Consider the following 13,861-nt stretch of genomic DNA (forward strand, 5'->3'; position numbering starts at 1 on the left):
GACTGACGTACTATTTGACAACTAGCTAGAGGAGGTGTAGGGAAAGAGAAGATCGAAGAAGGCGCCCGCTATCTACTCGTTCAAATCATATAGTCGAGCGGGATGTAGGAGTATTGAGTTGAACAACATCAACGACCTCTTGTATGCTACGGAGTAACGATGTAGTGCTGCCACATCCTGCTCACTGTCGCGCATGAGTCCACGTCAACGCACGATCGTGCGACAAGTCATCCCCAAGGAGTCATATTGACCTATAAAACGCGAAGTAAGCAACTTTTGGTCTATATCCATCATTCTCCTCTCGCTGCTCCAAGGTTTGCTACTCTCTATTCCCCGAGATATACCATTATGTCCAAGATGAACGACGCACGCGATACTTCAAACCGAGACACGAGCCACGTAGACGAAAGTGCCGACGGCGTACTAGAGTTTTGCCATGGTTATACGAAGACAGCGATGAACCTCGACGTAAAGGGCTGTGGCTGGCGACTGTATCTCCTTCTCTCGCGACACTTCCAGTGGAAGAACGGGGATGTGAGTGGCGAATCGCGATACGACGACGACCAGAATGTAGCAACACTCAGCTTCGAGTTGCTAATCACCCGCAGATCCGTCCCTAGCTCCAGTGTAGCCAACCGTACGGATGTCCCCGAGCTCATTGTCGTGGTCGAAGCCTCTCCGAATGGCTGTGGCATACGCAGTCTCCAAACGCTGTACAGAGTCATACCGAGCGAATCTCCATCAGGGCGGTTGAACATCACCGCGAACACCTCTCCTGGGTATAAGCTGGACCATCCGTGGAAGTTGGGCTTCGATTTTGATATGAGTCGCGATCGTATCGAGCCAGACAAGAAGTACGGCACTTGTGTGATTTTCAGTCAGGAAGAGCCTTCCGAAGGGGCGAAAAGCGGGTGGGGCGAGGGTGCACCTGAAGCCGTGTTGCTGGGAGACGGAGATCTGGAGGTGGACGACTTCGCTGATCTTGGTGATGAGAAGGCCATATCGTACTCGTACAACAACGTTTCTCTTTGGAGGCTTGCCGCAGTTGGATATCGGAAATGAAGGTTCACTCGGTATGCGGTCTTTGAGTGCGTCTTCGTATGGGGACGTTGAATGTACATGCCCAAGGTGTCGAAAAACAGAACATGGACGACAGAGTCCGGGGTAGCGAGACGGCCAGGTATGACGACCCATCAATAGATGACTCTTACGCACGAGTTTGCAGAAGCCACTCCCGTCGTCCGCTATGATATACACATGCCGCGTGCAGCTCGGTGACTCTTTGTGTGTCCAATCCAACAATGTTGGAGTAACAACGTTAGCTCTTCGTATCCCCAACCCAGCAACGTCGTCGTACTAACCTTCCACCTCACTGCCACTACAGCCCCATCGCGTCCAGTGTCCCTCGACTAGATTCTCCATAAATGCAAAAATCAAGCCTCCAAAAATTCTTCAAATGGCCAAAAACACACGCAGCAGCGCACTACCCCAACGACGACGAGCGCAAAAAGATGGACTTGCAGGGAATCGAACCCTGGACCACTCCCATGCTAAGGGAGTATTATACCACTAAACCACAAGCCCGGTTGTGCTGTTCCTGGAGGAGGAACTGCTTTGATGGAACAATGGGAAGATACGGCGTATATATTGCCAGGAGTAACGGTAGCGATTGATGGGCGCGTTGAGAAGTTAGGAAGGAAAAGGCCCCACCTCGGTGTTGGAGGTTTGCCGCTAGAATCTTTTGGAGGTTTGCCGGGACCGGGGAATGATTAGCGATGTGGAGACGAATCCTAAGGGTAATATTAGTGGTAACACAGGGAGTACTGTTGAGGTGGTCGTAGGGTGTGTGTTGCGATGTCTCTTGAAGGTTTTCCACTTGAGCGATGGATGCTGACAGTGTTTCGCCGTTTCGGTGACGGTAGATTGCGAACACCACGACGATGCTAGACCGCAACCATACAACAGCGCTCCGACGATATTCCAGGATGGTCGTTCGTCACTCATGCCATCTCTTCCCATCCTTCATCGCGACGATAGCGCTGCGCGAAATGGTCTGAGGAAAATTTGTCGGGACGCATCGAAGTCGATCAAGCCCTTGCATTCATCAAGGCCGGTCTTGAAGTCGCTTCGGTATCGCGTAAGAGCTGCGCGATAATATTGGTTGTGGTGTGCAGGGAGACGACGCGGTGGTGCCGTGATGTGTGTTATCGCGTCGCGACATAGTCGCGGAGACTACGCTGGTGAGTAACCGTCGCGGATTGTCAACTTCATCCTTGTGGTCATTGCGATGCGATCAATTCACGTCAGCGTAGAGACGACGCGGTGATGTTGTGCCGTGAGTTCCTGGGCTGCGACACGAGCGCGGAGACTACATCTCTTCGCATCCAGGTCGCGGCGGATCGCCAAAATCTGTTCTGTAGCTTACGCGACGGCATGCTGTCTTACGCGACGGCATGTTGTGGACAGTAGGGCGCTGGACAGGTAGCGAGCGTGGAGTACTCAGGAAGTTGTATAGTAGCGGCGCGCAGCGTCGACAGCTGAGGTCGCGATGGAGCGGCATGGGTGGGAGACGGGGTGTAGAGAAAGAGTTTGCAAGACGGGGGACGTTGAGATAAGCAAGTCGAAAAGATGGCACGGACGCGGTGAAAGTGAAAGTGAAAGGGGAGTGCCGCATTGGGATGGAAGCGTCTAGCAGCAACATATCACCACACCACTCTCTCGACACAACAACAGCATGGAAGACCAAAAATTCCGTACTCAAGTATCATTAATCAGAACCTCATAAACCCATCCATCTCCAACCCCCCCTTCGTACTACTCCCAACGCACCTACTCAACCTTCACCCTCTCCCACCTCAACCCCTCCTCAATACTCCCCCTCGTAACCCCCCAATTATCCGCAAACCAATTATCCCTCGGCTTCCAGGGCCCCGCATCCGCACAATTCGGCATCTTCTTCATCGCCACATTGACATACGTGCTATTCAACGGACTAGCACTAACCGTCTTCTGTCTACTCTTCTCATCAATCACAGGCGTCACACTGGTATACCCCTGTTCTTGCTGGTGCTTGATCAAGCGGACGAAGAGGCGGGACGCGGCGTCTGAACCGAGTGTCCAGGACGCGTTCCAGTAGCCGATGATGTTGCCGAGGTTGGGGAGGGAGGTGAGCATGGCGTTGCGCCACATGTATTGCTCTGAGACTTCGATTTTCTTGCCGTCGACGCGCACGTCGATGCCGCCGAGGAAACGCATGTTCAGGCCTGTGGCGGTGACGATGATGTCGGCGTCGAGTTTGGTGCCGCTGTTTAGTTCGATGCCGTCGGCGACGACGCTCTTGATGGTGTCGGTGACGATGTGTGCTTTTCCTGAGCTGAAGGCTTTGAAGTAGTCGCCGTCGGGGCAGAGACACATGCGTTGTTGCCAGGGGTTGTAGCCGGGTTTGAAGTGGGGGTCGACGGGGAAGTCGGGCGGGAGTTGTTGAGCGGCTTTCTTGACGAGGAAGTTGGATGCGAGGGTGGGGAACCAGATGCAGAATTTGTAGAGGAGGATGGGGACGAGGGTGAACATGAAGCCTGGGGGTGTTAGTTTGAGGTTGGTAGGGGAAGAAAGGGGGACGTACGTTTGTAGCGGAGGGTAAACCACTCGGGCGCCCACTTCTCAAACCATACCTGGTCCTTCTGTGGCAGACTCATGATATACGTCGGACTCCTCTGCAACTGCGTCACACTGCCCACACCATTATCCACCATCGCAGGCATCATGGTAATAGTAGTCGCGCCACTACCCACGATAATCATCTTCTTGCCCTTATAATCCAGATCCTCGGGCCAGAACTGCGGATGAACAAGCTTGCCCTTGAAGTTGTCGATACCAGGGATATTCGCCTTCAGCGGGGTGTCGTAATTGTAGTATCCCGTACCAGTGATCAGCCACTTGGTCCAGTACACCACCGTCCGTGGCTCTCTCCCAACATCATTCCCAACCTCCACCTCAAGCCTCCACCGCTGTTCCTCGCTCCTCCAATCCGCCTTCATAACCTTGTGTCTATACCGAATCTTCTTATCCAAATCAAACTTGTGCGCCGTCTCCTGCAAGTAGCTCATGATGCTCTCGCCGCTCGCAATCGGGTTCTTTGCCCTCCATGGATAGAACTGGAAGCCCAGCGTGTGCAGATCGGAATCCGACCGTACGCCGGGGTATTTGAATTGCGACCATGTTCCTCCGAGTTCGTGGCGGGCTTCGAGGACGGCGAATTTGGCGTCTGGCAGCGACTCTTGGATGCGGTAGGCGGAGTTTATGCCACTGAGGCCGCTGCCGATTACTAACACGTCGAAGTACGAGTCGATCATGGCGGGCCGGTGTGCGGACTGCTGGCGGTGCTTGCGGTGGAGAAAGGGTGCCGGCGCAGGTACGCGACGTGGGGAGGTGGAGAGGTGGCAGGTAAAGTGTACACTCTCTTAATCGGCTTCGTGACTCGGATATATGTGAATCGCCCGACAAATACAAAAGCTATGACAGCAAGTCAGTGGTGGGCAATGGCCAGGGGAGCCGGTGCATGTCGACCTTTGTACCTAACCACCTCAGACCTCAACCTCCGAGGTGGCTCCACCCCCATCGTGCGACGCCACACGTTGCGCACGCTACCCCACCACTAGACATTTCGTCCATCTTCTAGTCCATCACGGCCGCCTTTCACCGCCGTGCGATTGGGGGTGTCGTTCGCAACCTTAGTGTTGTTGAAGCGGTAAATACGTCACCGAGTTTTTTGCCGAGGCAGATCCTTAGTTGCTTTTTCTTCCGCACGCCGCTCACCTTGCCACAAAAGGAAACATGACTTGTGTGCGACAGGCATGACTCGCTCTGTTGACTCCTTTCGGACCACTATGCGCGAGACAGGTTACGCCTGGTGAGATGCTTGGAGAGTTGATTTGAGAGGCCGAGTCACATGTACCCCGCAGATCATGATCACCAGCTAAGTTGTACTGCCTTATCGGAAACTTTCGTAGGGCTGGACGACGCTACAAGTCCCCAATTCTCGGAACATCAAGACGTCCGAAAGCCAGATGCCTCGGTAAGTTCGAGCGAACGATGCCTGAACACCTCGATGTTCACGAGACAAGGCGCGATGTCAAATAGCGATCATGGAAAGCACCGAGGCAGGCAGACAAACTGCTAGTAAATTCCGAAAGGTTGGTAGACGGAGTAGACGGACGAGTCTAATATTGAGACACATTAAGCGAATGCGAAGAGCTTTCCTGATCCCACACATCTCCCTATCTACTCCCTTCCAATAATAATCATCTCCCCCTCCGCCCCGCTATCACTAGTCACATACATCCTACCATAGCCATCCTGCGCAATACTCACAGGCCTGAAACATTGCGTAGTCGAGCAAGAATCCACATCCGGGTTCCAGAAGATGTCAGCCCAAGCCTGCGTACTTTTCACGGACGCTTTCGGTCCGAAGCCGTTGGCGCCTGTGGTGAATGGCACTTCGATGATCTTGTATCCAATCGAAGGGTTGCGGTTCCAAGATCCATGTAGGGTAATATACATGCTAGTGAAGTTCTTGTTGAAGCTCGCATCAAGGGGTGCGGAGTGCGCCGGAAGAGCAAGACGCGGTGGTATACTGCGGGTCTTACAGGTCTCGTCTGTGAAGGTCGCGTTGGGCTCTAGAACAAACTGGTCGCCTATCGTGAATGGCTTGTCTGCAATCGAATCTGGGTTGAAGACGGTGTAACAGGTCGGGTAGCCATACCAGTCTGTGTTCTCTTTGGATGGATCCCCGAGGTGGTTGATTTCATCAGCTGGATTGTCGGTATGGATGTCCACGGATACCCCGTTAATAGTGCGATGCAGCTCGTCCGAGGAATTCTCGACACCCCAAAGCATGCCGTTAGCGTCGAATGCTAAACCGACTTCGTTCCGAAGCCCGTGCCCCATATGGTAGCCACCGGTCGGGTAGTCGTAGCCATCGTCAGGAACAGTGGTCATGTCAAATACTTTAATGCAAGACCGGCCGGTTGCGATGTCTGCAGACCCGTAATCGAAGTTGTCATTCGATCCATGCGAGACGAGAAGGAGATTCGGATATGTTGGTGGGATCGCTAGCGTCCTGGTGACATGACCTCTACTGTCCATGCCTGTCAAGACTGTTGTTACGTTCTCAGATACGCTCATGGTGGTTGCATCATATGACCATGAGAATACCGAAGTCGCAGAGCTAGCGAACAGCGTCTTCCCATCATGACTGAGCACAATGCCATGGTTGAGATTTCGTTGAGCGATGACGGTTTTAGTCGAGGTGAGGCAACCGTTTGGTGCAACTTTGTGAGCTGTAATACCCATACCGTTCTGTACGACAAGAAGGTTCCCAGCGTTATCGAATATAAGCCCTCTTGGCTGGGTCAGCCCTCCTGCGACCTTCGTCGCCCTCCATCCTTTCGCTGTGTTGGCAGGAAATGCAAGTTCTGCAACGTCAGGACACGACACAGGTATTCCTGTCTGGGTTGGTTGCGGTAATTCCGAAGTGAGCGTACTCATGCTCATTGTAGTCGATATTGTGCTGATAGCCGAACTCGGTATTGGGGTGCTGCTTGATGCTGGTGGGGTACCATCGATGAGGTTCGCAGCAACCAACTCGTCAAAGTCCGCATTCTGACCTTGTGTGAGGTCAATTCGGTAGTTTCCAAAAGAATTGTGCACGTTGAAGGTAGATCTGTTGTTCGCCGGTTCAACAGGTGGTCTACTCGACAAGCCATAGGCGAACTTTTGCGCAGATGCATTCGCGTCGATGGAAACCAGATTACCGTCCACGTCATGCCATTGAGAGCAACCTCTACACCGCACAGTTAGGGTCCAGTGAGTCGCGTTGTATCCGGTTCCTTTGATATATGAGTATTCGGCATCGGCGTAGGGCTGGGGCAAGCTCAGGCCGAAAGCCATCCTTGATGAGTAGATGGAGGTATTCGATGCACTGTTCATCCATCCGACTGTCAGTGGGACATATGGCATCGTTCCGCCCCAACTGAATCCGACCCATCCATTTTTGATAGGCGACACAATTTGCAAGACGGTATCGAAAGGTGCAGCTTTCGACTGAGGTAGAGCGACACCAAAGGTGATGCCATTGGTACCAGTCCACCCAGAATAGCATATCGAGGTTCCCAGATCGCAGTACCGCTTAGTCGTTTGGCCGCATGCTGCAATAGCGTCAATCAAGTGAATTGAAGTACGTGTGTGTATAGGAGCAAGTACCTGTATGACTGACGACAACAAGCGTCAAGGACAGCCTGCCTATCCTCATCGTCGGCGAAACACGTAGATCTTACCAGATGATGATGTTATACCGTATCGGAGAGCTCAATTTTGTCGAAGACGCGGCTCGTACCAGATATAAGATGTGCTCGTTCTTTTGTACCGGCATCTCGAAGACTGTACGGATAGCCGCAAGGCGCTTATAAATATGCGCCATGTCACCCTTCGTCCGATGCTGGGAGACGCAATACGCATGATACGATGGTCGTCGGCTGAGTGTGTGTCGTCATCCGCTCATGCGATAAGCTCCTAGAAAGCATTGTAATGACCGACAGTACGAACGGCGGTACTTTCTGTTGAGAGTTAGATCCGCTTCCACGTTAGTAATATATTACTGCTGCATCCCGCTTGCGGCAAAATGCTCCACGCTTATAAGTACCGTTAGAATTGCATGATGACGTATCTTCGTTTGTGCTCTACAAAAGTCTCGGAAAGCGCAGATGCGTAGTTGCCTAGGCCCGTGTTCCCGTTTTTTGAGCCTCAATCAAAACCAGGATTGATCAAACGTGACCAATCCGTCCCTTACGGTACGGTATGTTCGAACAGAAACCACAGCTGCAGCTGAAGTAGCCTGGTCCAGTCAGCTTCACGTTGTTGTGTTAGTCATCCCGGTGCTGATCCAAATTGAATGGAGATCGCCAGGGCCTGATAGATGAAACGACGCATTTAGCCTTTGACTGCCAGCGGCAAATAGATGGAATCTACCATCACACAAGTACACTTGTATATTCTGATATCAAAGATTGTAGATGGCCTGATACGCGCGTTTTCTCGGTCCGGTTCCCGCAGCGACAAGGAGGGTTCTGAAGATAGCTCGCGACCGACCATTGTGCGTTCGGTAGACGTACTTTGTTTGTCGCAACGGTGTCGTCAACGGGAGCGACCAGTCTGTGTTACCTGAGGGGATTGGTGAAAGATGAAGTAACGAGGGATGCTTTGGGATGCGATGAGGAGAAAGGAAGTTGGAGTGAGACGCAGCGAAAGGAAGTCGCGATGGGATGACGCACGGATCCATGACGAAATGAGGCACGTCCACGCGAAGTGTGGAAAGAACCAACCACCCAACAAGGAGACAATCCCAAGACATGATCATGGAATCTCTCTCCATTGACATCAATAATCACCATTCGCTTAGCTTCCGCGTATATGCACTTCAATCCTTCGTCCTCAACGCCCACCGCTCAAATCTTCGCCTTCGCAGGCGCAGTAACCCTCTTCCCATGCACATAACAAATCCCCCTAATCTTCTCCGCCGCCTCCCCCCAAAGCTCATTCCTCAAAACACTATAAACCCCCATCTTGGCCCTCCCCTGCACATCCCTCGCCTTCTTCAGCGCAGCCTCAAGCATAACCTTCGGCTCCGCAATCTCATCCACAATACCATCCTCGTATGCTTCTTTGCCCGTCCAGCGATGCGCCTCAAGCAGCATCTTCCGCGCAATCTGCGGGCGGAGCTTAAGCCGCGGCAGGAACCCGATGCCAGGGAAATGCAAACCGAGGTTTACGGGCGGCATAGAGAAGAAGCCGCGCGAGGAGTTCATGATGCGGTAATCGTGTGCGAGGGCGAAGGGACAGGCGCCGCCGAATGTATGGCCTGTCAATAACGCGATAGTGGGGAACGGGTAGTCGAGCAAGGTGGCTAGCAGCGGGAAGAAACCATCGCTGTTGGCGAAAGGGTTTCTGTCGCTCTCGTCTAGCTCGAGTCCTGTGCACCAGAACTTCTCGTCGTTTCCTCGCGTTATCACGCAGCCTTCTGTGTCGGCGCCTAGTTCTTGCTCGATGTCGCGGAGTGCGCGTATTATTTCTTGCGCGAAGGCGACGTTTATGCGGTTTTCGGGGGCTTTGGCGAGGGTTATGACGAAGACGCGGTCGTGGCGGGAGACGCGTAGGTTTGTGTAGTAGCCCAGTGCCATGGTGTTTGGGGGTTTGGGTATTGCGGTTACGACGTCGATGGCGATGCGAGGCTACCTGGGTCAAAGTGGATTATTTAGTAGAGTCTATAATGTTAGCTCTCGTGATATCATGAAGCTACGCATCGTTTTGCGTGCTCAAGCTACCAAACTTCATGGTGTTGAAGCCTCGGTAGCCAGATGCGGGGAAAGGCCCCGGCCGCAGTCGCGCGTTGCAGTGTGTGCTTTCCGTGTCATTTGCTGACTCGACAGACAGATAGAGACTCCTCTCCTCGAATGGCATTCGGCCAAAGCAACAGCCGTCGTGGTGGGTGTAGACAACATGGGGAACGGAGACATTAGGGGTCGAGGCCCGCAGCGCGTAGCAGGTGTGGAGCCCGCCTTGGCCAATTTTTAGATTCTCCCGTCTTTCCACCCATCGCTACATCATCAGGGCCATGACTTTCTCGTTCCCACGCTTCAGGCCCGAGACGCCTTTGCGGTTCTCATCACGATTTTCACATGCGAACCGTAACGTATAGGGTAATGACAGGTCGTACGACGGCAGATGCTGTCATGTATATTGAAAACTAAGCTAGCCGAAAGATAAGAAGCGACAAATGGAAAGTAGGAGAAGATATCGGCATCTAAGAAAGGTACAAATCGAGCCGTCTGCTACACAAGGATCGGCCGACGTTATTCTTCTATCCGTATTGCTGGTTTGGATACTGTCCTTGCTGCCACTCTGCTCCTCCCATCGATGATCTTGAACCAGCTTCGTACTGACGACTATATCCTACATCGGATGGTGGTTGCTCATGTGATACTGGCGTAGCAGGCTTGGGCATGTGTCCTGGGGGTCCCATAGGGTTTGTACGTTCGTACTGAGCGGTTGGTGCAGTATAGTAGCCGGGACGTTGCGACGGTGCATACGACGAGTGTCCATATGGGCTAATCGGCATAGCTACGTTGGTACGTTGCTCGAAAGCGTCATATCGCTCACCGCGATCCAAGGCAAGATAACTGTCATCCCCGTTCAAGGTGGCGGTCCTGAAGCTATCATATAGCTTGGTTGTCTGGGCGACAGTTTCGAAATGCATCTTTCTGAGCTGTTTCTGCATACCAGGGTTATCGTCGCCATCGAGGTGCGCTAGTGAAGCAGCGATCAGGAACGCATTCCGAATCTGCCTGCCATTCCACCGACCTACGCCAGATTTGACTGTCTCATCGAAATGGGTCAGCGCAAATTCGTTGATTTCACTCTCAAGAATGAATAGGCGATCGACAGGATCCTCGCGTTGAAGTTCGATGTTCTTGAGTCGAATGATGTTGTGCTTGAAGATCTGTGTTGTTTGTCGTTTGTCGAGCTGATTGTATCGCAGATGGAGGTGAACGCGAGACTTGATTGCCTCATCAAGAACTCCAACTCGATTGGTCGTGAGGAACAACACACCGTTGTAATACTCGAGCATTCGTAAGAATACTAATTCTGATGTGAGTATAAGTTCCATTGTTTGCAATGTGGCGACAGCTTACCGGATACCAAAGCATTTCTTTGAAGATCATTCCTGTCTCTTTGCGAAATGAAGACCTCGGCTTCATCGAGCAACAGAACACAATCCCAAAGATGGGCCAAGCGAAAGAATTCTTTCAAAGACTTCTCCACACCTTCTGGTGTAAAGCCGAGGTCACCGCATGTGATGGGGAACAGCGGCTTCTCGTACTTCTGGGCAACGGCCTCCGCTGTGGCGGTCTTTCCAACACCTGGTTCGCCATGAAGGAGGATTACAATGCCTCGGCCTTTTCCTCTAATGAGGTCTTGCGAGAGAACTTCGGTTCCTTCTAATTCAGCCTTCTTCTTCCGGAAGTGCGATTTCAGAAGTGATTCGATGAGTCGTTTGTTCTTGTCCTCAATTTGAAGGTCCGTGAACGCTTCGCTCTCCTTGCCTTGCTGCTTCACAGGCTTAAGATAGCGAGAGTCGATATGCACAAACTTGCGATCCCACACAGCATACGCAAACATGCGTCGTGGTAAAAGAACCAGATCTTCTCCAGTAGGAGGACCTGGGTAATGCTTCTTCGCCATAAAGGCATCGCGCTTGAGATAAGCATTGTACTCCCTGAACTCCAGCAAAACGTCATCCATTATATTGTCAGGTGTTTCTCGCATAAGGTCTTTGCGGTCAGGACCCTTCCATGTTATGATCGAAGTCTGATCGACGACCTGTACTAGAAAGTACAAATCTTCCGTTCGTGTTTGCAACTCAGGTTTCCACTTTGGGTATACGTTGGAGGCTTCGGTGAAGTCCACCAACACGTCGCTCTCGATATGCTCTGGACTCTTGATTCTCTCTCCTTTGGCATCTTCAAGGTCATCTCCGGCAGGGCTTTTGATGACCGACCATCCGTTATAGAAGCCGTACCGTTTAGCGATGTGTTCCACGAATCTGGCCCCGTCACTCTTGGCGTGTTTCAGCTTCGTTTCCAGATCATCGACGAATCGGAGAGGGTAACAGGGCAGCTCAGTAATCGCCTTCTTGTCCCTGAATGGATCAAAAGTCACTGGAGTTATGACACAACCATATTTCTCGCCGTCGTAGTCCAAGTAGTACGACTGCAATGAAGTGAACTTGCTTTCCTTGCAAATGGAGCAATTGCAGCCGGTCTCCAAATCTTTGTTGTAGCCGACGTGAACCGAGAATACTCTGCGGATCTCCTGTGTGGTTGAGTTGGCGTTGGGCCCTTGTTGACCAGACTTTGGGACGTATACAAGATCACCAGGCTCGAAGAGATAGGGTAGCTCATCGTAGCGTACTCGAGTGGGTACTCCCGGCGTGGGTGGATCAAAGAACTGTTGGCGCAGAGGTAACAAGTACTCTTCCACGAAGTCGACATAGCATTGAACTTCTCCAAGCGTTTCTTTATTCAAATCCAATCCTTCCAGATTGTCTGAACCTTTGTCTTTGTCATTGTTTGCGTCTTCATCGTCGACAACGGAATCAGGCGCCGTGACTATCGGTTTGGTCTCATCCAGCGAAGTGTTTCTCGTTTCTGGTGGTACTGCCGAGCCTGCAATCTTCGCCTCGATGACCTGAAGCTCCTTCTTCATCTTCTCATGGAAGTGAAGGAGGTGTCGAAAAGGTTGCATAAACGTGTGTGGCTTCCCTTCCCAGGTTTTGTCGGCATCACTGAGCTTCCCAAGGATCTTCATCACGGCTCTTGAATTGATCCGGACCTGACGAATCCAGCTGCCTCTGCGCACCTCACTATGGGCCATGCCGTGCTTTGTGATCGTCATCTGGTCCGCAGGGGGCGGGGGAGGGTCAGGTATACGTCCAGGAATGCGCAGCCTTCTAGCATCCTCATCCTCCATTTGACGTGGAAGTGTATTACCAGTGATCAGTACCTCCAAAGCGAAAACGTCTTTACCACCGTCATGTCTGTTCTTGAACTGTTCCCAATCACAATTCCGCACTTGAGGAATGATCTTCGCCGGGCATTCCACATCATTCGGCTCTTCTTTAGTGGGTGCGTCGCCGTCACCTCTAGCGGCTGGGTCTTTGCCTTCCGAAATCTCCACATTAGATCCATCGGGCTTCGCTGTGGGTACCTCTGTTGTCCTGGAAGTGACTAGCTTCTTGATTGAACTTGTGAGATCCCCGATACTCCGGTTGATTTGATCGAGCGACACGTGTTCAGGTTCCAATTGTGCAATGATGGCATCACCCTCCCTGGAATCCTTGGTCGAAACCTCTTCTTGCGTCGATTCAACACATTTGGCAGGGTCGGATACTTGACGTACGGTGTCTAAAGCTGGCTGTTTGAGTACCGGCTCTGCGTTCACAGCCATAGGAGACGCGGAATCCATCATGTCGTTTGGCCCAAAAGGAGCGGAGGGCGATAACTCGCAACGCGGGTATATTGAAATGGCCGTGGAGGGTAATTGAAGTGTGCAGTAGCGATCAATTACAAGACCCGACGGCCAGTTTGAAAGCGAAATGAGATGTAAGACGGCAACATCTGGCCTGGCAAGTCGAGATGCTCGACTGTAGTACTAGAGGCTAAAGGCGGTCACTTACAACAAAAGGCGCCATGCTTGCAGATTATGTATTGACTGCATGTGGGGGCACATGCTTCGTGCCCATAGCAGTCATTATCGATATGCGATTGGAACTGCCTGAAGGCCACATCGTCCCGATGAGTGTCCCGCAAGTTCCGGTCAAAGTGCAGGCTGGTAAGAGCCAACTATAGACCTCGAGAATCTGTGGCTAATCCAATAAATCAGACGCTGCATGGAGGCGCTGCGCACCCAGAACGAGTTGCGATGTGTATCGGAGGTGGTATGAGGGAAATCGGTGATTGGTTGTGGTATATACCCGTAGGCCGGGTACTGTAGTTGCTGCCGTGTGTTAGGCTAAGCGAGTGTAATAGCTGCGTTGTTTCTTAGAGGGGCTTTTCTTACATACCTTCGGGAATGAACCGGTGATACCGACCAGTTGATGAGCTGTGCGATGAATGAAGCCCTTGACGTTTGCCTTGTCGAGGATCTTGGCCCCCAGCTGGCTTTTCTTGCATTGAGCCTTATCGGTGTCAGCCTTTGGCAAGCACACCTCTGTCAGAGCCTTCCAGATCCGGCGCTTACACAACCCAAC

General features: G+C 52.1%; 5 protein-coding genes and 1 non-coding gene across 6 annotated transcripts; 1 reads left to right on the forward strand and 5 right to left on the reverse strand.

The window, feature by feature from the left end:
* Window positions 1–348: 348 nt before the first annotated feature.
* Window positions 349–1,062, forward strand: J4E86_001601 (uncharacterized protein; the record flags this gene model as incomplete). The annotated part of the gene is made up of 1 exon (XM_051442168.1): window positions 349–1,062. One exon carries the CDS (start codon window positions 349–351, stop codon window positions 1,060–1,062), a length of 714 nt encoding a protein of 237 aa, XP_051305756.1.
* A 450-nt stretch (window positions 1,063–1,512) lies between these two features.
* Window positions 1,513–1,584, reverse strand: J4E86_001602. The gene has a single exon. It is a non-coding gene; the product is annotated as a tRNA-Ala (tRNA).
* A 1,245-nt stretch (window positions 1,585–2,829) lies between these two features.
* J4E86_001603 (uncharacterized protein) lies at window positions 2,830–4,352 on the reverse strand (the record flags this gene model as incomplete). The annotated part of the gene is made up of 2 exons (XM_051442169.1): window positions 2,830–3,575; window positions 3,623–4,352. 2 exons carry the CDS (start codon window positions 4,350–4,352, stop codon window positions 2,830–2,832), a joined length of 1,476 nt encoding a protein of 491 aa, XP_051305757.1.
* Window positions 4,353–5,280: 928 nt separating this feature from the next.
* J4E86_001604 (uncharacterized protein) lies at window positions 5,281–6,183 on the reverse strand (the record flags this gene model as incomplete). The annotated part of the gene is made up of 1 exon (XM_051442170.1): window positions 5,281–6,183. One exon carries the CDS (start codon window positions 6,181–6,183, stop codon window positions 5,281–5,283), a length of 903 nt encoding a protein of 300 aa, XP_051305758.1.
* A 2,318-nt stretch (window positions 6,184–8,501) lies between these two features.
* Window positions 8,502–9,233, reverse strand: J4E86_001605 (uncharacterized protein; the record flags this gene model as incomplete). The annotated part of the gene is made up of 1 exon (XM_051442171.1): window positions 8,502–9,233. The coding sequence occupies one exon, from the start codon at window positions 9,231–9,233 to the stop codon at window positions 8,502–8,504; it is 732 nt and encodes a 243-aa protein (XP_051305759.1).
* Window positions 9,234–9,913: 680 nt separating this feature from the next.
* J4E86_001606 (uncharacterized protein) lies at window positions 9,914–13,077 on the reverse strand (the record flags this gene model as incomplete). Its single annotated transcript, XM_051442172.1, has 2 exons — window positions 9,914–10,698; window positions 10,746–13,077. The coding sequence occupies 2 exons, from the start codon at window positions 13,075–13,077 to the stop codon at window positions 9,914–9,916; spliced, it is 3,117 nt and encodes a 1,038-aa protein (XP_051305760.1).
* Window positions 13,078–13,861: the final 784 nt, after the last annotated feature.

This window comes from Alternaria arbusti (assembly GCF_024043155.1).
Source record: "Alternaria arbusti strain BMP 1465 chromosome Unknown scaffold_2, whole genome shotgun sequence".
Taxonomy (NCBI): domain Eukaryota; kingdom Fungi; phylum Ascomycota; class Dothideomycetes; order Pleosporales; family Pleosporaceae; genus Alternaria; species Alternaria arbusti.